The sequence below is a fragment of the Gossypium hirsutum genome, chromosome A07 (genome assembly GCF_007990345.1).
Source record: "Gossypium hirsutum isolate 1008001.06 chromosome A07, Gossypium_hirsutum_v2.1, whole genome shotgun sequence".
Lineage (NCBI taxonomy): Eukaryota > Viridiplantae > Streptophyta > Magnoliopsida > Malvales > Malvaceae > Gossypium > Gossypium hirsutum.
The window spans coordinates 15,217,088-15,243,494 of NC_053430.1; the positions used below are offsets into that span (position 1 = coordinate 15,217,088).

The 26,407-nt window shown below is 35.6% G+C and overlaps 1 protein-coding gene across 1 annotated transcript; it reads right to left on the reverse strand.

Annotated features, from left to right (window-relative positions):
* Window positions 1-18,071: 18,071 nt before the first annotated feature.
* LOC107952499 (uncharacterized) lies at window positions 18,072-18,824 on the reverse strand. Its single transcript, XM_016887748.1, has one exon. It carries the CDS (start codon window positions 18,822-18,824, stop codon window positions 18,072-18,074), a length of 753 nt encoding a protein of 250 aa, XP_016743237.1.
* Between the last annotated feature and the right edge of the window lie 7,583 nt (window positions 18,825-26,407).

The following is a 26,407-nucleotide window of genomic DNA, read 5'->3' on the forward strand; positions in this document are numbered from 1 at the left end:
AGAAAGAAATCTTCTGACCCATTCCAATCGGGCAACAGAAGGTAAACTGAAGAAAACGATCATTTGAGTTGGATGATCGGGAATTTTACTCAAAGCATCATACCGCTGATCGTCGGTTAAACCTTCAATTGACCATAAGGCTGAATATAAATTTGAAGCTTTCTCTTCCATCTTTTCTTCAGACTTCTGCTGAACTACCACCTCGGAGGCAATACTCATACTGATTCTATCGCCAACGGCCTGGATTTTTTCCCCCAACAAGGTGGCAGCCTCCTCAAATGAAGCATACACATTATCACGAGCATCATATTTCTTTTTTCTCTTGTTTGAAGATGAGGAACCCCCTTGATCTCTATCTCCTCGCGGATCCATACCGGAAACATCCATGTCGTCTAAAGAGACGTCAGCTTCGCAGTCATAGAATGTGTTTCTCTCTTCATTCATATCTGTAGTACGATCATCCTCAGCATGTATTTCTTCAAGAACATCAGCAGCTGTTTGAGCGTCTTTCCCAGTCGCCCGATCTCTTGCGTATATGGCAGTAAGCTGGTTGTAGTAAGGGAAAGAACGATGTCTGAACTGAGAGGCTTCTTTGTGACTCTGAAAAAAACGAGGAAATCATATTAGTTATAAGTTTTGTAAAAAAGCAAATAAATACTTGAAATACATTTTACCTTAACATAGGATTTCCAAACTGCATCTTCAGCAACAACGAGCTGCCTATGCTCGTCCCAACCAAAACCGCTGTTGTTTTGACCATTAAGCATGTCGTAGACGACTGACCATTCCCTTTTTAAGCACCTAATCCGAGATTCAATATTTGGTCTCGCCTTCAACATTGCTCCTGGTAAAGCCTTTTCTAGCGTTTTCTCTAGCTCGTTCAAATAACCGGCTTTGAATCCGGTATCAGCATTAAATGTTCCTACATTGTGCAAATCCACCATGCAAGAAACCAAGGCTGCATCCTCTTCTGGAACCCATTTTCTCTTGCTTCCTCGAGAAGCTTGAGAAGAAGCACCCGTTGGTGGAACACCTGACATATTGTTCTTAAGAAAAAAAAACAAATTAACATTATTTACTATTTTGAATATCATGAATCAAAAGGTGAACAATTTATAATATTATATCGGTAGTTCAATACTAAATTTAAATTTATAACACATGCTGAATGAAAAGATAATTAGATTATAATTCAACAAAGTTTAGTACAATACAGAATTTTAATCAAAGACCACCAAAGTTTCATAAACTAGATACATAAAATAACATCAACTTATCAATTCAAACTCAATTTGTCCCTAAACCTAACTAATTTCTAGATGTTTGCCATTCATCGAACATTTGGTTGGCTAGTTCCATCCTCCAAGTTGCCCAAGCATCCGATGGATGAATATTTGTGATATTCGGTTCATCGTCATCCACCACATTAGTAGGTAATCCTTCTCCCACCTCCGCTTCAATGGGATCAATACTCATATGGGTTCGAATAAAATTATGGAGCAAACAACATGCAATAATAATTCTATTGTGCACCCTTACAGGATAAAACGATGGACTTCTAAGTATTCCCCATCTAAGTTTTAATAAGCCAAAGCATCTTTCAATGACATTACGTGCTGAGGCATGTTTCATATTAAAAAACTCTTGCGGAGAACTTGGCTGATAACCCTGACGCCACTCGTTCAAATGATATCGCTGTCCTCTAAATGGTGCAAGAAATCCCTCACAATTTGTGTATCCAGCATCAACTAGATAATAACAACCTATAAAATAATTTTTTAAAAATGATTAATTCAGCAAACAAAGTTTGATCTCAATGAATAATTCAAATTCCTCTAACTATACACTGTACCACGAGGAACTTTTAGTCCATATCTTCTACTAATGGCATCTCGAAGCACCCGTCCATCGGCAACTGAACCTTCCCAACCAGGAAGAACATAAACAAATTGCATCTCAGGTGTACAAACACCTAGCATATTTGTTGCTATGTCACCTTTTCGGGTTCGATATCTAGGTTTATCAACTGTTGGCACCCTAATCTTAATGTGGGTTCCATCAAGAGCACCTAAGCAATTCTATATCACATGATATAAAACCTTGAGTTAGAATAATCATGTCATTTTTAGTCAACTAAATGTCGTACAAGCTATATATAAAACTCAGTCTAATACCTTAAACCATTTCCACCTTGTGTCAGAAGAATCGGCTGTAATTGGCTCCGGCTTTTTAAATAAGACATCTTGTAAGCGTATGACAGCATTTAAAACACTATGAAATGCTCTGCTAACAGTTTCTCCGGACCTTCTAAAGTGATGCTTGATAACTCGATTTTTCAGGTGATGGGAGATGATATGTAAAAACATTGCTACTTGCTCATCAACAAGCATGAACCTTGACGACTTCAATCCCCCTATCGATTCTAACATCTCACATAGTTTAAAAAAGGCAGTTCTATTCATCCTAACTTGTTCAATACAAGTCTCGTCACTAGCATATACAAGCCTCTTCACATAATCCCGTTTTGCATAAAAATCTAAGGTATAGGACCTAATCCTTGGTCTATAAGTCTGTAGGCTAAGGCTGGCACCCATTCTAAATAAGAACCAAATCGCAATGCTACAGATTTCCAACCATATTGTCAATGCAAGACCAATTCTTTTACGCCTCACACTTTGTGCAATTAAAGACAGACGAGCCATTACTGCAACATATTAAAATTAGAACACACTATCAATGAATTGAAGTTGCAATTACACATTATCAAATAAAAATAAACAATACAAATTTAGAACACACGAAGCAAACCAATTTTCTACTAAATGATATCGTTGCAACAAAGTTACAGATTTTGGTATGGTAATTAAGGTATCAAAACTTGTTTATTTTGTAAAGCAACAAATTTTTATACTAAAGTTTCCTTATTTTAATTATTAAAAATGGGTTCAATAAAATATTAAAGTCCTTATTTTAATTATTGATGTAATTATTTAAAATCAAATGAATCAACTAAAAATTTACTAATAATCGAGTGCTTATTTATATAATTTAGCAAAAAATATTATAGAATACAACTTATTTTAAAATATATATTTTATCAAGGAATGTTTAATTTTTTTTCGAATTTGATTTTCCGAGTTACAAGATCCCATTAGCTATAAATAATGTATCATTTTATCGATTATATTAGAATTTTAACTTCCACTCTCAGAATAACTTTGATTATTATTATTTATGATTACTAAAATATAAACTTATATATTAAAGATAATGTGACATTAGGAAAACCAAAGAGACAAATTTGTATAATATGGAATCCATTATAAACATAAAAGGCCCTATCTATTTTGTTGATTTTCATTCACTGGCATTCAATATTCATAGTTGAATTATATCAATCACATCTTATTTATATAGAATTAAATGCATGTACATCATGATCCCATTTAATTTCAAATTTATAATATTCTTTCGATTATTTGAAAATCTTAACCAAAATATCCGACATTAACGTTCTAATAAATTACAACTTTACTAATATATGTTAATGGACTTCAAATATTTTATTTTCATATGGAAATATAGGTCTTCTTTTGCACTTTTTAAAAACTGTTCAAAGAAATTTAAAAAAAAACAACCAATTTACTCATACCTCATATTAGAAAGGATCTTTATAATACTTTTAGTAAAACTTCAACATTCTCGAAGATAAATAAAAATATACTTGAGTTGAATTCAAATAGTTATAAGTTTAAATCGAAATAAACTCCTCGATGTTCGACACAAGCAGTTTATAATCAGTTTATAAATTTTTAGCACCGAAATTCGACCGATTTTAATTGGTGTAAATGAAAACATATCATCAATCACATGTTTTGATTTAATCTCCATTTTTGCAAATCAGAAAAATCCAATTTTTTTTAAGATGATAATAATTATTATTATCTTAATTCACTTAACTCAATTTACTATCAATTATTATTAATAGTGAATTATCAACCAAACGGTTTTATCACGTGTATCTCATGTATCTTAGAAAACAAACAATGAACATGTCCTGCAAGTAACTCGTTATCGTCACTAGCATATCCATTTTCATTTTCAACTGAGAAAGAAATCAAGAACATATTGTGCAAATTGTTTTCATATTCTACTGACTAACATAAACAAATCAACACAATTTCCAGCAGACAATCAAAACAATTTCCAGCAGCCAATCATACCAATTTCCAGCAGACAATCAAAACAATTTCAGAACAAATCAAGACCAATATCAAAACAAATGCAACAATTTCCAGTTTCATCTTCTAGTCACTAACAAATCAATACAAATCAATAACATTGTCCAGCAGACTATTAAAACAATTTCCAGAACAAACCAACCAAAATTGCAATCGCCTATAAATTCTTCAAATATGAAGCAAGCAATTTCATATTTCCAGTCAAACAGGCTGAATTTGAATAGAAAACCATGGTCACACACATTATTTGGGGTCCACTATCATCTCTTTTTATGGCAAGAGACAACCTATTGTGCCACGATCAAGCACAAAGGCCGAATACAGGGCAATAGCAACGGAAGCACGAGATGTACATATGGTAAGTATAGTATAATTGAAATGTCTAAAGCAGCATGTTACTATGCAGTTAAGTTGTATTGCAACAACCAATTGGTAATACAACTAGACCCTAATCTAGCTTTTGATGCATTGATACACGAATGTAGAATGTAAACATGCACTATCACTATACTCATGAGAAAATACTTAATGATGAAATTAAGATAAAACACATTTGATATAAAAATCAAGTCGCCATTTTATTTATCACTCAAATCAATGGATACAAACTTGAAGAATTTCGTAAGCAACTTAAAATGACCTCAAAATACAATTGTAGTACAAGAGCAAAGGGATTGAAGGGGAGTGTTGTCATCATCACTGGCTCTCTATCTCTCTCTACATGCAAATTTTATCATCACATAGTCTATTCATCCAGCATAAAAATCATGATTCAATAAATTGTATGCTTTCTTATCGTTTCTTATAGATTAAAGGTAATATAGAATAATAATGCTTTATAATATTTCTTTCATATAGCACTGTCAAGATCATCCTTAATCAAGATTTAATCAGACAATAGCAAAAATCGATGAAATTATTCCCACCACTGTATCTTCCTGTGCTAAATGATGAAGAACATAATAAACGGAATCAATGACAACAGAGACCGAGATAACAAATAAAGTTTCAATCATATACATGCACAACAGATGAAGATAAACATCTCTATTACTTCAATGTCATACGATGACTCAAAGGGAAATAAACAGAAATTTGAAATAAACAGCAATAGAAACATGCAATCCGGGAAACTAACTTGTACTGACTTGATCGGGGCAGAGATATATGAAGAACAACCTGTAATCAGAAAAGGGGAAACCAATTAGGTTAACAGTGCAATAATCGATGAAGAAGTCACTGCACTAACAAGGCAGTGATTCGAATCTGCTAACATGCAGAAAAAAGCTAAAGACACTACAAGGCAGCCATTGATACTAAGAACATGTTTGCTTGATCTTCTTTATTACCCTTTCAGATCTTCTTTATTTCATTGGATCAACAGTTTGCTTGATAGTATTTCACCAGAGAATGAGCGCTGAGTTATGGGAATGTTTCCCACTATTTTGACTTCTTTTTTCACATTTACTTATTGCTACTGTTTTATACTTTACCTCTGTTGTTTTGCATCAAACCATGAAATTAAAAAAAATGGGACTGGACTGATTCACTGGGTTGGTCCAATCAGTTGCTCATTTAGTTTGGTGATCATGTAAGAACCGGATTTTAAATTAACCTATTAAAAATCAAATTGAATCAGTAAAAAGTATATTTTATATATTCTTCCAATTTTTTATTGAAGAAGATAACCCACTGTTATATTTCAACTCATACTTCATCAGAGTTCAAAAGATCACACCAATTTTATACAGCTTTTCACTACCACTCTCATTCGATTATACATATTTGCACCAATATCAACTTATAAAATTAAATTAAATAGTTGGGACCCTAACTTCCATGCAAGAAAACATTCATAAAACTAAGGCATAGATTCCTTTGTTACACTAATTACAGAGAGAAAAAGAGAGTTAGAAAAGAAAAGAAAAGAAAAGAAAAAAGAGAGTTGAAGCGTATTACAGTGATTCCATTCCTTTACCTTTCAGTTGCAGAAACCTGAAGACCCACCAACTGAGAGCAATCGAAGTGACAGAGAGAACAAGAAAAAAAAAAGGTCGACTGGTTGAGAAGGGAATCGAAAGAGTGGCAGAGAGAAAAAGAAAAGAAAAGAAAAGGAGGGAGCAATTTGGCAGAAAAGAGGCGTAATGGAGTGGGAGCAAATCGGAAGAAAAGAAAAGCAAAGAAACAAGGAAGGAAATCGGATGAAGGAACAGAAGAGAAACAAAGGGGATCGGGGGAGGGTAAATCAGGGAGGTGATGCTGAATCGGTAGCTAATCTGGGCAAAAGGGGGAATAGAAATCGATGGTTTTCACCGATTAGGAAGGTAACAGATTAGGTGCGTTTTACTAATACACCAAACCAAACGACGTAATACACTCGGATTAGGTGGGGCCCACCGATTAGGGGTGTATTGGCTTTGCCAATACACCAAACCAAACATGTTCTTAGTGCTATATAATCAAACTCGCACACTTAGTGCTACATAATCAAACTTGCACACTTAGTGCTATATAATCAAACTCGCACACTTAGTGCTATATAATCAAACTCGCACACTTAGTGCTATATAATCAAACTCGCACACTTAGTGCTATATAATCAAACTCGCACACTTAGTGCCAATCTCATGATCATAAATGTTTATACCCGCACACTTAGTGCCGAGATCAACGACTCAATACATCTCACCTCTTTTCTTTTCATTCAACACTTTCATCACCACATGTATATATGTATATATATTTATCATTCCATTCAGCATCATTACATAGACGTTATGACCATTTAAATTAATACAAACTATATGCTTAATGACTTACTTTGTGTTGGGTAAGACGGTTCCAACTCGGCTACTCGATGATCTTTTCTTTGCCTTTGCTTGATTCTCCTCCTTTAACTCCTTGAGCTTAATCAATAAATCAACTAGTTTAACCGCCTTGCTAAATATTTACAATCCAATTACGCATGCATATGTATGTTAGTATATTCGGCAATCACCCTTACTAATCACCCATTTAGTCGATTGTAGGGAATTAATTATAATATCTCTAGGATGTACTCTACATGGCCGAATATACCATGTTAGCTTTTTTTTTAACATTTCCTATGTAATTACATATAGGTTTTTACACTTTAAGTTTCACACATTTCACCTTTTAATGCCTATTGCTCATCCCTTTGATCTTAACCTAAATGACAACTCCCTCTCCCCATATCTCAACCGAATTATCCATAACATCAAGACTAAAATTTTGCACCTTGAACTTCATACATTTATAAAAGCTTCCATAACTCATTCGGCTTTAACAATTACCCATTTCTCATAAAAGAAATTAACAAATAAAATAAACATTCCATTAACCCATATGGCTGAATGTACCAAGCATTACTTAACTAAAATTCCACAAATTTCAACCTCATAATAATCTCTACTTATTCAATACAACATGAAACAACCTCTACTCCTAACCTCTTGATATACGGCTTAATGCCCAAACCACCATAAAAGTTTGATTTTTCATGACATTGCCGAAATGCATTTCAACAATTAGCTCAACATACAAAGGAAGTTAAAACCAACATTTCAAAACTTATCTCCAGCTAGAAAAAGGGTTGCCGAATTGCCTTAATGAAAACTTCCCTATTTCTTTCCTTTTTGTTTCGGTTTTGGCAAGATGGAGAAGAAGATGAACACTCCTCTCCCCTTTTTCTCTTTTATTCAATTTTATTATAATTATTTTAAGCCATTTGTTAACTAAACAAAACATATTAAATTAGAATAAGTGGAGCACCATCACCCCTTGGCCGGCCACTCTTCATCTTTTGGGTAAATTGACATGCAAAACCACCCTTTTTGGTACATGCACTAATAGACCATTTTAAATTAGCCTATCATATTTCACCATGTCTCATATCGATCCCTATTTAATAATTTCTCATGCAATTGGCAAAATTAGAGAATGAAACTTCCACATACTCATGCACACACATAATAAGCATAGAATATAGCAATTAATTATTTTTATGACTCGGTTTTGTGGTCCCGAAACCACTTCCCGACTAGGGTCAATTTTGGGCTGTCACAGAATCTACTTCACTGCAACTTCAGGAGGGCAAGATTCACTCTCTTTTGATCTGCTTCCCTACTGCTTAGGGTGAGAAGATCTTTAAAATTCAGCTTCTTTCCCTACTACTTAGGGGGTTAAAGCTTGTTGCCTTCGATCTGTTTCCCTACTGTTTAGGGGGTTAAGATTTTGTAAATGTAACATGTTACCCTACTGCTTAGGGGTTTAAGGTTTGGTGGTTTGAATCTGCTTCACTGCAATTTTAGGAGGGCAAGATTCACCGTCTTTTGATCTGCTTCCCTATTGCTTAGGGTGATAAAATCTTTAAAATTCAGCTTGTTACCCTACTATTTAGGGGTTAAAGCTTGTTGCTTTCGATCTGTTTCCCTACTGCTTAGGGGGTTAAGATTTGTACATCTTCAGCCTGTTACCCTACTGCTTAGGGGTTTAGGCTCACCATCCTCGATCTGTTTCCCTACTGCTTAGGGGTTTAAGATCTGTAAATTCAGCTTGTTACCCTACAGCTTAGGGGGTTAAAGCTTGTGAACTCACCGATTCTAGGGACATGACCTGTAGAATCAGTTCCATGTGTTTATGCTTATGCCAAAGAATTAGGATGCTATGATTGAAATGAATCAAATGTTCCTAATTAGATGTGTTATGAATGATCTACAAATGCATGAGTGCAGCATGTTGTGAGCATGAATCCTTTTTCTTAATGTTTAGGTTGCCATTGCTCTTTATTCATCAAGGTTCTTTCACTAAAATGGTACCCTGTCTTCTTGTTCAGCTCAGATCTTTGAACCGAAAATCTGAAGAGGTAATCCCACTTTAAACTCTTTCTTCTCAAATGTTTCCAATCTTTAAGTTTGGTTAGTCCTAAATAATAGCCTTGTTTCAAGTTTATGTACTATGTAGAAACTTTCAGAGTAATACACAGAACTCTTTTTGCGAAAATGGCTTTAGTCCATTAGTCATCATTTCAATGCAAAATGCTTGAAAAGGATCATAACAATGTCAAAATTGAAATTTGTCAGAAACAAAATTTGAAGGGAATAGATTAATCACAATCTACAAACATTGCTGGAATACAAAATGAATAAAAAGGGAATAGGTGCCCAGATATCGCAGCGTGAGCTTCTCTTTACTAACTCCTTGAGGATTCCTTTTTTGCTCAATATGAGTTTAGGGGATCTAGAGTACCCTCGTAGATGCCCCAAGATGTAACATCTCTTCTCCTAGTTAATTTAGGTATCATAAGGTCATCGCATGCCTCACCTTTGATCAAAATTTAACCCGCTCTTTACGGGTTTTCAATTCAAAACCCCTTTGGTCTCAAGGAGCCCTTTGCGAGTTTTCACCTTGGCCTCTCCCCTTTTTTTCTTTTTTTTAGGTGAAGTATTTTTTAACCGAATCTGAATTCATAGGATTGGGTAAAGTCTTGCCATCCATTTCAGCTAATATCAATGCTCCACCGGAAAAGGCTTTCTTTACCACATAAGGTTCTTCCCAATTTGGCATCCATTTTCCTCTGAAATCCTTTTGTATAGGCAGGATCTTTTTCAATACTAGGTCTCCCTCGTGGAATTCTCTAGGACGAGCCTTTTTGTTGTAAGCTCGCATCATTCGCTTTTGGTACATCTGAACATGGTAAACAGCCCTTAGCCTCTTTTCTTCAATCAAATTCAACTGATCGTATCGGGACTGGACTAATTCTACTTCATCCAACTTTACCTCTGAAAAAACTCTAAGGGAAGGAATCTCGACCTCGATAGGTAAAACTGCCTCCATTCCATAAACCAATGAGAAATGTATTGTCCCGGTGAAGGTCCTGACGGACGTTTGATAAGCATAGAGAGTGAATGGTAGCTTTTCATGCCAGTCTTTATAAGTCACAGTCATTTTCCTCACAATCTTCTTAATGTTTTTATTAGCTGCCTCGACTGCACCATTCATTTTCGAGCGATACGGTGACGAGTTGCGGTGTCTGATCTTGAACTGACTACAGACATCCACTATCGTGCTGTTGTTCAAATTTAATGCGTTGTCAGATATGATCCTTTCCGGTATTCCATATCGACAATGATTTCCTTTTTCAAGAACTTGCTAACTGTTGATTTTGGAACATTGGCATATGAAGCGGCCTCCGCCCACTTGGTGAAATAATCGATTACCACAAAGATGAATCGATGCCCATTTGCAGCTTTTGGTGAAATTGGCCCAATCACATCCATGCCCCACATCGAGAAAGGCCATGGAGAAGTCATAACATGCAGAGGTAAAGGAGGCACGTTAATCTTGTCTCCATAGATTTGGCACTTATGACATCTTTTGGCATAGTTAATATAGTCTCCTTCCATGGTGGACCAATAATACCCAAACCTCATAATTTGCCTAGCCATTGTAAAGCCATTAGCATGTGTCCCACATACACCCTCATGGACTTCTTCCAATATTTTCTTAGCCTCAATAGCGTCTACACATCTTAACAGCACCTGATCCTTTCTTCTTTTGTATAGGATATCCTCATCTAAGACATAGTCACTGGCCAGTCTTCTCAACATTCTCTTGTCATTCTCAGTAGCTTGGCCTGGGTACTCACGATTCTTTACATATCGCAGGATATCGTGGTATCAAGGGTGATCATCATTTTTCTCTTCTTCTTCGAGGTTGTAACAATGAGCTGGAGCCTCATAGATACTCATTTGGATCGGTTTCACATTCTCTTATTTGTTTACCTTAATCATAGAGGCTAAAGTTGCTAGGGCATCGGCCATCTGATTTTGTTCTCGAGGGAGATAGCAGAAGACGATATCATCAAATTCTTTAATTAATTCAAGGCAGACTTCGGTAATTGATCAACTTGGGGTCTCTCGTCTCCCATTCGCCTTTGAGTTGATAAATCACTAGCACAGAATCTCCATATACTTCTAACACCTTGATTTTACGCTTTATGGCCGCGTGTATTCCCATAATGCATGTTTAGTATTCTGCCATGTTGTTTGTGCAGTCGAAATCCAATTTACTAGTGAAGGGATAATGTTCACTGTCTGGGGATTCCAAGACTGCCCCGATTTCGTTACCCACAGCATTTGATGCTCCGTCGAAGTTTAGCTTCTAAGGATGACCTTCTTGAGGGTCTTCTTCAGTGGTTGCCACGTACACCAGATCTTCATTAGGGAAATCAAAGTTCAGAGGCTCGTAATTTTCTAGAGCTCTATTGGCTAGAAAATCCGTTATTGCACTCCCTTTTACAACTTTCTGATTTACATAGACGATATCAAATTCGGAAAGTAAAATTTTCCATCGGGCCAATCTTCCATTTAAAGTAGTTGATTCCATCAAGTACTTCAGAGGATCCAGTTTAGAAATCAGCCAAGTTGTGTGGTACAACATGTATTGTCTCAGTCTTCGGGTTGTCCAGATTAAGGCACAACACAACTTTTCAATGAACGAGTATCTCGTCTCACATTCAGTAAACTTTTTACTGAGGTAATATACTGCTCTTTCTTTCCTTCCTGATTCATCGTGTTGGCCAAGCACGCATCCCATAGAATTTTCAAATACCGTTAAATACAGTATTAGTGGCTTATCTGGACTAGGTGGTGTCAACACTGGGTCATTAGACAAATATTGCTTAACTTTGTCAAAAGTCTTCTGGCATTCCCCGTCCCAAACACCAGGGTTGTGTTTCTTAAGGAGACGGAATATGGGGTCATATTTCTCGATTAGTTGTGAAATAAACCGAGCGATGTAATTTAATCTTCCTAGGAATCCCCGAACTTCCTTCTAAGTACGTAGTGGAGGTAACTCTTGTATGGCTTTGACTTTATCTGGGTCAATCTCAATCCCTTTTTCACTAACCATGAATCCTAGTAGTTTTCCTGACCTGGCCCCGAAGGTACATTTTGATGGATTGAGTTTCAACTGGAATTTCCTCAACCTCAAAAATAATTTCCTCAAGACTTGCATATGCTCTTCTTCAGTTCGAGATTTGACGATCATGTCGTCGACGTAGACTTCAATTTCTTTATGCATCTTATCATGGAATAGGGTTACCATGGCTCTCTGATATGTTGCTCCCGCATTTTTTAATCCGAACGGCATCACCTTATAGCAAAAGGTTCCCCACATAGTCACGAATGTGGTTTTATTCATGTCTTCAAGATGCATCTTGATCTGATTGTACCCCGAGAAACCATCCATGAAGGAGAAGAGTGAGTAACCTGCCGTGTTATCCACTGAGGTGTCAATATGAGGCAACGAGAAATTATCCTTCGGGCTGGCTTTGTTTAAGTCTCTGTAGTCTACACACATCCGTACTTTTCCATCTTTTTTAGGGACGAGGACGATGTTGGCTACCCATTCCGAGTACTTAACTACTTGTAAGAAGCCAGCATCAAATTGCTTCTTGACCTCCTTTTTTATTTTCAACAAAACATCGGGCCGCATCCTTCGAAGCTTTGCTGAACTGGCTTGCATTCTTCTTTGATGGGGAGCCTGTGTACCACAATGTTAGTACTTAGCCCAGACATATCTTGATATGACCATGGAAATACATCCTTGAACTTTTGGAGTAACTCAATAAGGTCCTGCTTTGACTTTGTGGTAATGCAAGCTCCGATCTTTACTTCTTTCCTTTCTAGTTCATCTCCTAAGTTCACGACTTCTACGGTCTCTTTGTGGGGTAGAATCTGTTTCTCCTCGTGTTCTACCATCCTTAACAAATCAGGGGATAAGTTACAGTCTCCGTCATCCTCAAAGTCTTGGGATCCCTCTAGATACATATCTCGCTCAAAAGGAGACTCTGAATTAGTAGCAACGTCACTCACATCATTGATATCTAGAGACCTGTTGTAGGTGCGAAGGAAGATACAAAGAACAAGAGAATCTAAGAACAATGATACGTATGGTATGATCATGAATGAAAGAATAAAATAATATTTGCACGGAATAAGTCAAAAGGATGCATTTCATTGAAAAAACGATTTCGAACATAAGCCTATTTCACAAAAGGACACTTATTACTCCTAGGCCTAGAGCAATAAGTGTGTTTTGGACATTACTCTGAGTTAGTTCTAAAGACTACAGGAATCTCTTCCACAGTCTAATTATTCAGAACACTTCCCGGCTCATAGGGGCGAATGCCCGACAAATCCTCTACCCCAGTTCCTTCTTTATATGTGGCGTTGATGTCTAAACTTTCCATCATTCCTTCCATGATTTCTTTTCCCGACGTCTTCCGCTGGGAGTGAATGACCCATCCAGACACAAAAGTCTTCGATATATGAGGGAAGATCATTGGTTCCCATTCAATTTCTCCCCCGCTCAATTGCGCTCTCCTTCTTTCTTGCTTCTTTTCTAGCTCTTTTTTTCTTTGTTTCATGTCTGGCTTAAATCTTAACCCAAAACGGTCTTGTTTGTCTTTCACCATTGGTGCATTAATCCTTCCCGGAGGTATCTCCCGAATCCTTTTCCGAGTAGGGCCCATTTTCCAGCAGTTAATCGTAGTCCCATTCTTGTAGTCTCAGATAACTTGGGCATTGGAATCCTATTTCTTTCGGTAATGAATGTCGCGTTCACGAACTCTAAGATCGAAAAGAGCACTCGATTGCTTCGTCATTTTCCTCTAGATATAGAGCGTCACTGGTTATTGCTGTAATGATATCTTCTTCAGCATTGATCATTACTAACCGACCTTCGGTTACCAATTTCAACTTCTGGTGCAGTGATGAAGGGACTGCCCCTGCTGAGTGTATTAATGGCCTCCCTAATAGGCAATTATACGAAGGCTTAATGTCCATGACCAGGAAATCTACCTCGTACGTACTCGGCCCGATTAAGAGGGGTATTTCAATTCTCCCCATTACCTTCCTTTCCATGCCATCAAATACTCTCACTACACTTTGGCATGTCTTCATATGGGAACTATCCACTGGCAACCTACTCAGCGTAGATAGGGGTAGGACATTCAGTGCAGACCCATTGTCAATCAATACCCCCGGTAATGTGTACCCTTTATAGCGAGTCGTGATGTGCAAAGCTTTAGTTGATCCTCGGCCCCCTGGTGGTACCTCATCGTCATTGAAGAATATGAAGTTGTCGGCACTTATATTGTTGACTAAGCGGTCCAGTTTGCTTACAGAGATATCGTTAGCAACATAAGTTTCATTCAGCACTTTCATTAATGCGCTGCGATGGGTTTCAGAGCTTAAGAGTAAGGCCAGTACCGATATTCAAGCTGGCTGTTTGTGCAACTGTTCTACGACACTATATTCGCTGTGCTTTAGGAATTTTAAGAATTCTTTTGCTTCTTTTTCAGTCACTGATTCATTGACAGTTGGTTCAGGCCCCGCCGGCTTCTCTTTCTTTTGCTTAATTGCTAATGATTTTTCTTTAACCTGCTCGACTTTTGTATTTGGGGTATACCGCCTTCCGTTGCGCGTATAAAAACCCTCATCTTGAACTTCTTCTGATGCATTAATCAGGGTCTCCTCTCCCGAGAATGTCACATTGCAGCTATAATTCCACGGTACCCTTTTGCTATCCTTATAAGGGAAAGTAACGGGCTTCTAGATTACGACATTTGGCGCAACTTGTGCCCTGGCTTCATTCATTATTGGACGTGATATGATAACCACTGGGTGGTTGACTTTGTAAACATCCTTCATCGACCCCTCTTCGAAGGCATACACATCTATTTCTTCTGGGCTCCCGTCATATTCGAAGAATTCCAGCTCTTTATTATCCATCAATCCTTGTAACAAAGCCCTGAATTCACTGCATTTCTGAGTCTCGTGATCTTCTTGATCATGGAACTCGTAATAATTCTTTGTTTCTCGAGGTCTGGCCCATGAGTTCTGTGCTATCAACCATTTTCCACCATTTTCTTCCATACCTCTCTCAACGGGGTATTCACTTCTGCAATATTCATCTTAATTTCTTTCCCCGAACTCTCGATTATTGCATTTATTCCCTTATCCCTATGGTTAGGTAATGGATTCTCTGTACTGGATGTATCATCAAATTTCACGATCCCCATGTTGATGAGTCTTTCAACCAATTTCTTGAAAGTGGTGCAGTTTTCTATGGAGTGTCTTGTGGCTCCCGCATGGTATTCGCATTGGGCATTTGCGTCATACCATTTGGGGTATGGAGGTTGCATTGGCTTTAGATAGAAGGGAGACACGACATGTGCATCAAATAAACTTTGGTATAACTCCTTGTACGTCATTGGAATGGGCGTAAATTGGAGTTTCTCCCTAATTTGTTTTGTGTTGGGCTCTTGTCAGGGTGGGCCTTGCTATCCAGTAGTTGTCGACCTTGGTTGGCTTACGGTGATCGATTTCGAATATGAGCTCACATTATTCACTTCGTGCTCTTTCTTCCTCGACGCTGACCTCTTGATGTTTTCCCCAGCCTCTATTTTCCCATATCTTATCGCATTTTCTATCATTTCTCTAGACATTACTATGTTTGAAAAACTCTTGATTGCGCTACCCAGCATGTGGTCAATAAAAGGTGCCTTCAGGGTATTGATGAAGAGCATAGTGGTTTCCTTTTCCAACAGAGGAGGTTGGACTTGTGTGGCCACCTCTCTCCATCGCTGGGCGTACTGCTTAAAGCTCTCATTATGCTTTTTCTCCATATTCTGTAAAGTGATTCTATCAGGGGCTATGTCTGCCATAGGACCGTACTGCTTCATGAAAGCTTGTGCTAGATCTTTCCATGAACTGATCTGGGCGCGACTCAGTTGGTTGTACCATCTAGAAGCGGCCCCAACCAGACTTTCTTGGAAGTAGTGAATTAATAGTTGGTCATTATTGACATGGCCTGCCATTCATCTACAGAACATAGTGATGTGAGCTTCGGGACAGCTAGTCCCGTTGTACTTCTAAAATTCTGAAGTTTTGAACTTGGGAGGGAGTACCAGGTTTGAAACCAAACTTAATTCCTTAGCATCGATTCCACCACGATAGTCGGTGCTTTCCATTTCTTTAAATTTTTCTTCTAACCATCTACACCTTTCTTCAAGCTCTCTCGGGAGTTCTATCCTTGTCTTTTCTATTTCTGTTACTTCATCGAGATTGAGGACCACAGGGTTGGTTGGGTTATCCCCCAGATTGGAGCCCGAGCTAGCCTGATAATTTATCGGTGCCGAGGCACCAGCCTGAAATGGTTGGGGCCTAATTGTGACCGATGGCCTTCTTGGGTACATGTCAGGTTGTATCTGAACGTCCGCTGGGGCAAAACTCGGAGGGTAGGTAGGATCTTCATTATCATCTCCCGCATTGATCAAAGGGCTTTTCCCTTTTTCTAATCCGCCAGCCAATAGACGAGTTAATTGGTCCATCATGCTTTTCTGGGACTCCAGCATCTAGTCCCTCATATCTTGCTGGATTTTGGCAAGCCGTTCTTGTATACGTGTTTGTAATTTATCCTGCATCTCTTTTTGCATTTGTTCAAATCTCTCTAACCTTTGGTCCATAGCTCTTGTTTTTCCTCTTGTACCGTAACGATGTTCCAGGGTAACTGCCATGATTTTTAGGGTTTTTTGTGAGTTTTAGTGCGTATGATGCAATGTTGATGCATGAATTTAATGAATGCGATGAATGCAAAAAAACGTTGATCCCAATTTGATTTCATTAGAGTAGCTTTTCTAGAAAACAAGTTTCTTTACATAAAATAGATTACATATAAGGCTTGGCCCTGATACTTAAGGCATTGACTTGCCTAAGAAGCCAAGCTAACTCTCGGCCTCAGTCCGATTCCAACTCGTATTTTAAACTCAGCATATCGGCTTGTACTGCTAATGTTTGCAAGTGATCAGCCACTTCTCGCACTTGAGTGAAAGCTTCGTCCATGACGTAGTCCCTGCTTCTGACTTGGTCTTGAGATTGATGAAGTTGCTCCTTCCATCACTCGTTATTTACCTCGAGAAGTTCTATCTGAAGTTCATGATTTTGCAATGCTATTTTGAGTTTTTCTATATTCTCTTTTAATTCTTCGATTCTGTTCTGACTAGCTTTCAACTCGACTACGGAGTTACGTGAACGATACTGATACAAGGACCTCTCTAACTCTGATACCCAAATCTTTAACCCCTCTTTATGTTCTGGCTTTCCACCAAACTTCTTTTTAGAGTATCTTCTCGAGCTTGAGCATCGCGAAATTTTTCTTCCCACCGGTTGGGTTTGCTTTGTTCTTCTTTAACTTCATGTCCCACTGTTCGAATGTTTCTCCTAACCCAGCGGTTCTCATTGATCTGCGCAGCTTCTTATAGTCTATTTTCAAACTGTTTAAGTCCTCTTCACCCTTGTTTTTCCCTTTTCTGAGTCTTTCAGCTTCTAGTTTCTGGACATCGACATCTAACCCTAACTGTATCTTTTCTTCTTCCAACTGCTCGATCCTTTTTTCTAGCTCCAGACTCTTTCTCTCGAAATCTTGCTTGATGATTTCTAGCTCAGATGGGATTACTTTCAAGTGTTCTTCTATCGACTGAGGATTCCCTTGATCTGATGTAGGGATGTTGTCGTTAATCCTCTGATTCCACCATCGGTCGTACTCAGGAGTATTCATGGGATTGGCAGCAAACTTTTTCATTCTACGAGTCTGGTTCCAGGCATTTGATATCTCGCGAACTTTCTTTTTGTAATTATTCCCTGTAAACACGAACTCGCACTAGGCTAACCCGTATGTTTGTGGTGTAAACTGTCTGGATCTGTACTATCTTAATGCAAGCAGAGGAACATATCCGAAGGCTCCCTATATTCCTAACAAGGGAACCCAATCGAAATCTTCGCATCTGTATAATATTTCGTCAGGAACCATCCACGGGGCTCTCCATTCAACGTCTCCTTCTTGTAAATTTTGGAGAATCGTCATCCAATTTTCTTCTGTAACATCATCTCGCCTCGGTGTAGCCACTAACTCTTTCAGTGGAGAGTAATTTTCAGAGAAGATACGATACGAGACCTTTTTCACTTTCCAAAAATGGTTGTGGAACCAAGATAGCAAGAGCAATGGACATCCAATAAATCTTCCTTCACCTGCTCTTCTACAAGCATTCAATGATCTGAAATTTTCAGCCAAGATTGCGGGTACAGGTGTGGTTCCTTTACCAAGCCTATCAAAAAGGTCGGAAACAGCCTCGTCTATATACCCCAAGGCTTTGGGGAAGATGACCAGTCCATAAATGCTCAAGGCGAAGACATCTACCCTTTTCTTCACGTCGGGGTGCGCTAAGATTAGATCCCTCAGGTTTCTCCAAGGAATGCATTTACAATCTCCTTTTTGTTTGATCTGGGTTGTCACGCACTGTTCGCTCATCCCTGTGATGTTCATCAGCTTTTTTGAAAATGCTGGGATGTTAGCAAGTCTGGAATAAATCCTGTCAACCTGAACCTTTGGGCAATGGAGCAAGGTCGTGTATTCCTCTATAGTAGGCATCAGATCTACCCTCCCGAAAGTGAAGCAACTGTAAGTAGAATTCCAATATTGGGCAAGGGCTCGAAACATGCGTTCATCTACCTTGACATCAAGCAGATAAGGTAAATCACCGTAATGACAATAGAATAGCTGTTTGACCTCGTCATCCCACTGACCCCAAATTTATTTCATCTCTTGGAGATTATTCTGAGTTATGCTGATCCGAGTAAAATTTCATAACTTTGACACGTACCCCTCGGTAAGACTGTCACCTTTCTCTTGTTGTATTGCCTCAGCCCATATCCGGACAGCCGCGTTGTCTTCTACTTTATCAAAAAACCCCTTTTTCCGTGATAAGCTATCTATTTAGGAACCGAATGTGAATCAACACCTTTTGTGATGCAAATGCTATGCAAATACAATCAAAGTAAAACAAAGCAAGTCAGTATTTCATACGCAGTTCAAAGCAAACAAAGAATAATAAATATAGCACTTGCTCAAGTAACCACTAGGGTTTCGAAATGGCTCTACCTAGGGTAGGTTCTTAAGGCTCGCTACATGGGGTTTGGTTCTAGAGTAATGGTACCTGAACCAGCAGATTTCTCGATCTTCACCTATTATAGGCTCATACAGACCGAGTTTAGTTCAGGGGAATACATTTCCCTATGGCTGCACGGAGATAAAAATCTCACAAAGACATAGGTACGGATGTATCCCGAAAGCGATCCACTATCCTTTACGGAGGTGAAAACCTCACGAAGGAGTAGTTTCTCACTCCCACTTAAAGGGGTGTGACCATAGCGGTCATGCAATGCAATATGCAAAACTATTTAAAGACTCGAACCAACGCAGCAGGTATTGTACCACAAAAATAGCTGATGAAATGCAATGAAAGGATCGTATTTCAAAACCAAATTTTCAATTTTCGATAAAAAGACAAAAGTCAATCAACTTGTGGCTTGACTCTCTTATTTGTTGTCCCCAGCGGAGTCGCCAAGCTGTCGTAACCATTTTTTTGAAAACGGGAATCGACTTGGATTTTGAAAATGAAAACGAAAAAAATTGGAGTCACCACCAATCCTTTTTGATGAGGTGTGATCGGGACACCTCAAATTAACCATTTTAATAAAAGTTAAGATTTACTAAAACGATAATTTTTGGTCTACGAAAATCAGAAAATGAGTTCGGGAGTTGGTTACACACGAGGAAGGATTAACACTGTCGATACGCCCAAAAATTGGTACCTAGTTGATTAATTACTGTCTTAGTGTCGAAGATTAGAAAACTTGAAAGAACTTTGAAATGCGATCCCTCTTTGTAAAAAATACTCAAATGTTAAAGACCTTCTCGTCTCAAAACATAAAACGTCACATCCAGTAAGTTAGGACATGACATCTTGAATTTTCGAGAGGGAGCTTGCCTAAAATTTGCGTATTTTAACTTATTACAAGGGTATTCGATTATTTAGAGTAAACGAGAAAAATCGAAACCCAGTAAGTTAGGGTACGTTTTCCCAAATTCTCAAACACCGAATATTGCCTTTGTTTTAAAACAAATTCTTATTTCGAGGTGACAAAGTATCATACCCGGTAAGTTGGGCACAACACTTCGTATATCCGGGAATAGACATTTCAAAACTCGTATAGCGATTCAAAAGAATATTCCGTTATCTAGGTTAAATGAGAAAAATCGAAACCCAGTAAGTTTGGGCACGATTATCTCGAATTACCAAATACAGAATATTACTTTTATGAAAGAATTATTTTAAGGCATCGAAAAAAAACATGATGTGATTTATAGTAAAATGTAAGAGCAAATTATGATATTAACACATATAATAATATAATGATAGTGTCAAAACAATAACATGAACAGTTATAAAAGATGAAACAATAACGAGGTTAAGTGTTATATAAATGTAAACACATATGTGGAGAAAATGAAATAATCGAACATGCAAGCAAATAAATAAAAAAATAGATATAAAAAATGGAAAAATAAAATGACAATGATAACGATAGTAATGATATAAAAGTATATACATATATGGGTTAAGGTACATACGTAGAGGTTATAAGAAATATATGAAAGAAATATATATATATATATAATAATATTAGTACAATATTAAAAGGTGCATATGCGTAGTATAAAAATGTATACGTAATATAATCAAAATTACATAGTACATATATATATTAGTAATAATAATGATAATGATAATAATAAAAAAACATTACATAAATGTATATTGAAAATAGATATATAATAATATTTAAAAGCATATACATAATATATATAATATATGAAACAAAATATACACATAATATATTAAAGTATATACATAATGTACATACATATATATGAAAGACAAATACATGACACGATCAAAAGTATGCACATAGTATATATATACATATATATAAAAAAATGTATACATAATATATAAAAATATATACATGCATATATTATTTAGAAAAGACGAAATATACATAGTATTGATATACATATGTGTAGCATGGGATATAAAAAGTATATACATGTGACATACAAATATATATTAACGAAAGCAATAATATTAAAAGCTTTTAATAATACCATATAATATGTATAATATATATGTATAAATATCAAGTAAGAATAATAATAATGGGATACCAATAGGCAAGAATAATAGAATAACAATAATAAAATATAACAGCACAAATGGTATTAAAATTTAAAAAAACAAAACAAAAAAACAAAAAACAGTAAAAGAAGGATTAAACTGAAATAAAAAAAGGAACTTTTAGGGCAAATCAGGATGAGAAAGAAATGTAGGGGCTATATGGGGCAATATTCCCATACCCAAAACGATGCAGTTCTGAATGTTTGTCCCTCAAATGGTCCCAGGTCCGAATTGAAGCAAAATCAAAATTAAGAGGCAAATTTAAGAAATGGTCAAAGACTAAATTAAAACCCGATAGAAACAAGGAGGGACTACGCGAGCAATTATCCCAAACAGTAGAAACACGCGGATCCTCAGGCGTCGGGTCGGGTCTCACGCGGGTCACGTGAAACGGCGCCGAAAATCGCTCGAGGGTAAATTTTTCTCTCTTTTTTTTTCTAATTTATATTTGTTTAATATATGTATGTTATTTTTAATAAAATAGGAGTGATATGTGACAACAATATTCGAAAAAAGTAAAGAAAAAAGGGTAAAATAAAAACGGTAAATAGACCTTTAGATCGGCCTTTGATACTCCTTGCTGCTAATTCATGTTTGTGTTACAAAGCCTTTCTGATTGTTAATCTTCTTTATATCTTTTGAATAGAATGAAAATCAAGAGCAAAAAAAAGCCCCCTACACCCGATCTCTTTTGTGGTTTTTATAGCTTATTTTTTACAAGTCTTCTTTTTTTCTGCACGCTGTTCTTTCTCTTTTAATGCTGCAGGTGCAAGTGGGGCGGTGGCACAGTGGCGGTGCTTGCAGGAGATGTGACTGGGGGCGGTGGGATTAGGTGATTTAGGGTTTCAAATTTTGAAACCCTAAATTTTTGGGCTAGTTGGGTCAAATTGGGGTTAGGGTCTGGGCCATATTGTTTTGGGCCTTAGTTTTTTATTTGTTTTAGGTTTAAGTTGGGCTATGTGGGTTTGAAAATGGGTTTCTGTTGGGTAGGTAAATTTGGGCCTGTACAATAAGGAAGTGATGTTAACGTTCTTGTCCAAAATTTTTATTCCGAGTTTTGAATATACTTATCCAAAGTTAAGGTTATTATCAAAATTTAAAAATTAATTTCGAGACTTCAAACAAAAATATTAAATTTAAAAAACGGGACTAAGTAAAAAAAACTTAAAAGCATGTTTATTAAAATTAGGTTGACTCAACTTAATTTAAAGTTTATAATTTTTTATTTTTATTTTCTATATTATGTAAATATATAAAATATATTAAGCTATTTATATTTAGAAATTCAACAAAAAGGAAGATTATATATATATACCGGTAATAAAAGAAAAATATAATTATTCAATATTAAGTTAAAATAAAAAAAATATGATTAGACATTGAACAAATAAATAAACTTGTATAATCGATTAAGTTTTAACTCGATTGGCATGAGTATTGTTGTTAATACAGGAAGATATGGATTTGAATGCGTTGAAGCACATTATCTACCTATTTATAAGTTAGGGAGAGGTTATGAATAGTTTTAAGGCATTTTATTTAAAAGAATAAATATAATAGAACTTATAATGAGATTGTTAAAAAAATTATAAAATTCGAGACATTGAACAAATAATTATAATATTAATACTATATAAAAACCCAATCCTAACTCCGCATAGCTTTGAATTGACTTCAATCCAAATTAATCGAATTCAACTTAAACCAAAGGTAAAGAGTTCATAAGAAAATTGAGCCACAATGACTCGTTAAAACTTTCTAGACCTATGGTTGTATCTTAGTGAAGCATTCTTCCCTTTGACCAATCATATTTACTACTTTCATGTGCGTCCTACTAAAATTGTATTTTCAATTGATTAATACTCGACTCTGTTCACATTATTATTGTACTAATGGTATGGGCACAATATTGCTGAGGTGAACATCAGCGTTTTTTTAAAATTTACTGGTGGTATATCTTAATTATTTATTAGTAGTTTGGTTACATGTCGGATGTATATCGATCAAGCAAAATATATATATAAGTTTATATATTTTCTTTTAATTAAAGGATTTTGAAAGGTTATGAACAATAATAAAATTTGTTTAAAAAACACATTTTTTTAGATACTTAATAAGAGCGAAGTTAGAATTTTGTATTTAAGATTGAAATAAAAATTATAAAAAATAAAAAGATGAATAATCCACGTCTTGGTTAGATATACAAATGAGTTATGTATATAAAAAAAATAGTTGATTGAATCCAAAGGTGAAAATAATAAACGAAGCATCGTGGCTCCTTCATGCATGCTTCAATTGGTTAAGGGGGATGACTCCAATGGTAAAAGTTTTCCCCCCTTGAAAAGAAAACTCGAGTGAGACAAAAATTATATTTAGACTTTATGTAATTTATCAAGTCAACCTCTTACTTTTACACCTATGGGTGATACCTGTATAAATATATATTATATATATTCCCATTTAGATTATATATAGGAAATTAATTAAATCAGATAAACGTATCCGGCCAAATGATGAAGAACCAGATGTTGCTGTTTTTTGCTTTCTACTTTAGCCTCTTATGTGAACTAAATGGCCAAGTTGGTGGCCTTAGACCGGCTGTGGGTGGTGGCGAGGTTGGTGTGGGGTTAATCGCTGACATGGGATCAAAGGAGGGGAAGATTATTCAGAGCTGCCTTTCCATGGCGATTTCAGATTTTTATGGGTTACATAGGGACTATCAAATGAGGATAGTTCTTCATACAAGAGACTCCAAAGGGGATCCTTTGCTTGCTTTATCAGCCGGTAATTATAAGCTTTTCTTTTTTCTACTTTTTGAAGTTAAAAGTAACGTTATCATTAGCATGAATTCCTTTTGTTTTTTTTTTCTTTTCAATATTTATGAGTAAAACCAAAGCAATCACAAAATATCGAATAATTACAATTAAATTAAGAATGAGTAATTAAAAAGTATTCAGAAATTCACATATATAATTATACATATTAAATTAAAATTTTAAATATTTAATTAAGTTAGTGTAACACTTCACTCAATGAATACTAACTCAATTGAGTAATGATTAAAGTACAATTATTTTATAAAATAAATCATATTATTTTAAAAAAAATATATGATAAACATTCATAAATACATAGGAATTAATTGAATATATTTTTATATAAAATACGAATTTTGCCGACAAAAATATTTGTCAAACTCTGAAAATTTTGGCAAATTTTAACGAAGTTTGACTAATCAGGGCAGACGAAATTTCATAGAAAATTTATTGACCTATTATTTTAATCTAATGCCTAAGTAGTAGATTGTTACGTAAGTACTCTATAGATATATTAAAAGAAGACTTGTCTTTTCAGAATTTTTTTTATCAAATATGTTTATATCAACATAATATTAAAATTCAATTGGTTTAAACTTGCTCTATCTACCTTAGCTTGTTGAAGTGGTCATGGGCACAGTTAGAGTACATCATGTACCATACATAGAAGTGGAAATCTGTTTATATTATTTATTTAATATTTATTAATTTTATATGATTTTTATTTATTAACTTTTAAAGATGAAAATTTAAATATAAATTATATATTTACTTTCAGATTAAATAAGTTGCATAATGTATAAAAATAAAATTAATATTTTTTTCATGTTTTCTAATGAATATTTGATGCTTGATGATAATGTCATCGCCCTTAAATTATTTCAAAAAATATAAAAAAAATCAAAAATATTTTTAATCGAAATCAAATTCTTTTAAAATTTTTTATAATATTATATAGTAAAATTTTAACTTTTATAAAAATAAACTATAATTTTTCTATAAAAAATAAAATATAGTTACTTACATAAAATAATTTTATAAAAAATTAAAGTTTTTTATATTTGAAATATATTTTTTTAAAATTTTCATATGATAACATCACAATAATGCCATCTATCATTACAAGTTAAATATGCATTGGACTGCATAGAAAAAATCAAAATCGTTTATCTCGGAAACCAACATAAAGAAAACTAAACATATGTACCAAATTGAAAAAAAAAACATCAAAGCAAAATATAAAAATAGACTTACCTTTTTCTTTTCTTTTTTTTCCCAAAAATCCATTTCCTTATTTTTTTATTCAAACTGTATTGGTTGAAGACGGTTGAAAACAGTTGATTCAAAAGTTTTAACCTTGATGTTATACATTCCCTATCCAGCTTTTAAACTCTCAGAAGATAACAAAGTCAAGTTCATCCTCAGTGCACAAAAATCAACGTTGGAAGCAAAGTTTTTGGCTGAATTTGGAGATCACACCAAAATTCCAGTAATCTCAATTCAAGGATTCATTGATTTTATGTCTTCTATTGACAAGCTAGAAATGGTGAACTTCATTACCCAAATGGTGAATGTGATGAATTTTAATAACTTCAAGCTCACCTCAAGCAATTTCGAAATATTAAATGTGGCTGCTCGTGGTAGGCATCTGCTTTCAAGTTCCACCATTGATGAGTCAACTCCCAGAGGTCGAATGATGCAAACAAGCAGTAAAACACTAAGGATTGCTGTTCCAACAACAAATGGGTTCCCACAATTGCTCAAAGTAGACCATAATCCTCACACCAATACCACCATTTTCTCTGGTTTCTGCATAGATGCTTTCAAAATTGCGATGGCGGGTTTGAACTATCAAGTGTTTTATCAGTTTGTCCCTTTCGAATATAATGACCCAAACATTGGTGAGGCTTACGACGATCTTATCTACCAAGTATATCTCCAGGTATGGTTCTTTTATCTGGTTAGTTTATGTTACTTGATTTGTAAAAGTACTATGGAGTTTCATGTATTGAAAGTTGGATTGCATTTACTTTTATCTACTAAAAATATAAGCAAATTACTCATTGCATGTTAGATCAAAGAGCAAATCGACTATTCTATTAAAAAATACATTCATTTCTATTATTAAAAACTGATTTTTATAAGTAAACACAAGCTACACATTTTGTCAACCATGCCAAGTTTTAATA

Coding starts and splice junctions, on each gene's coding strand:
- LOC107952499 (XM_016887748.1), bottom strand. CDS start 18,824: ATGTTTCGAGCCCTTGCCCAATATTGGAATTCTACTTACAGTTGCTTC.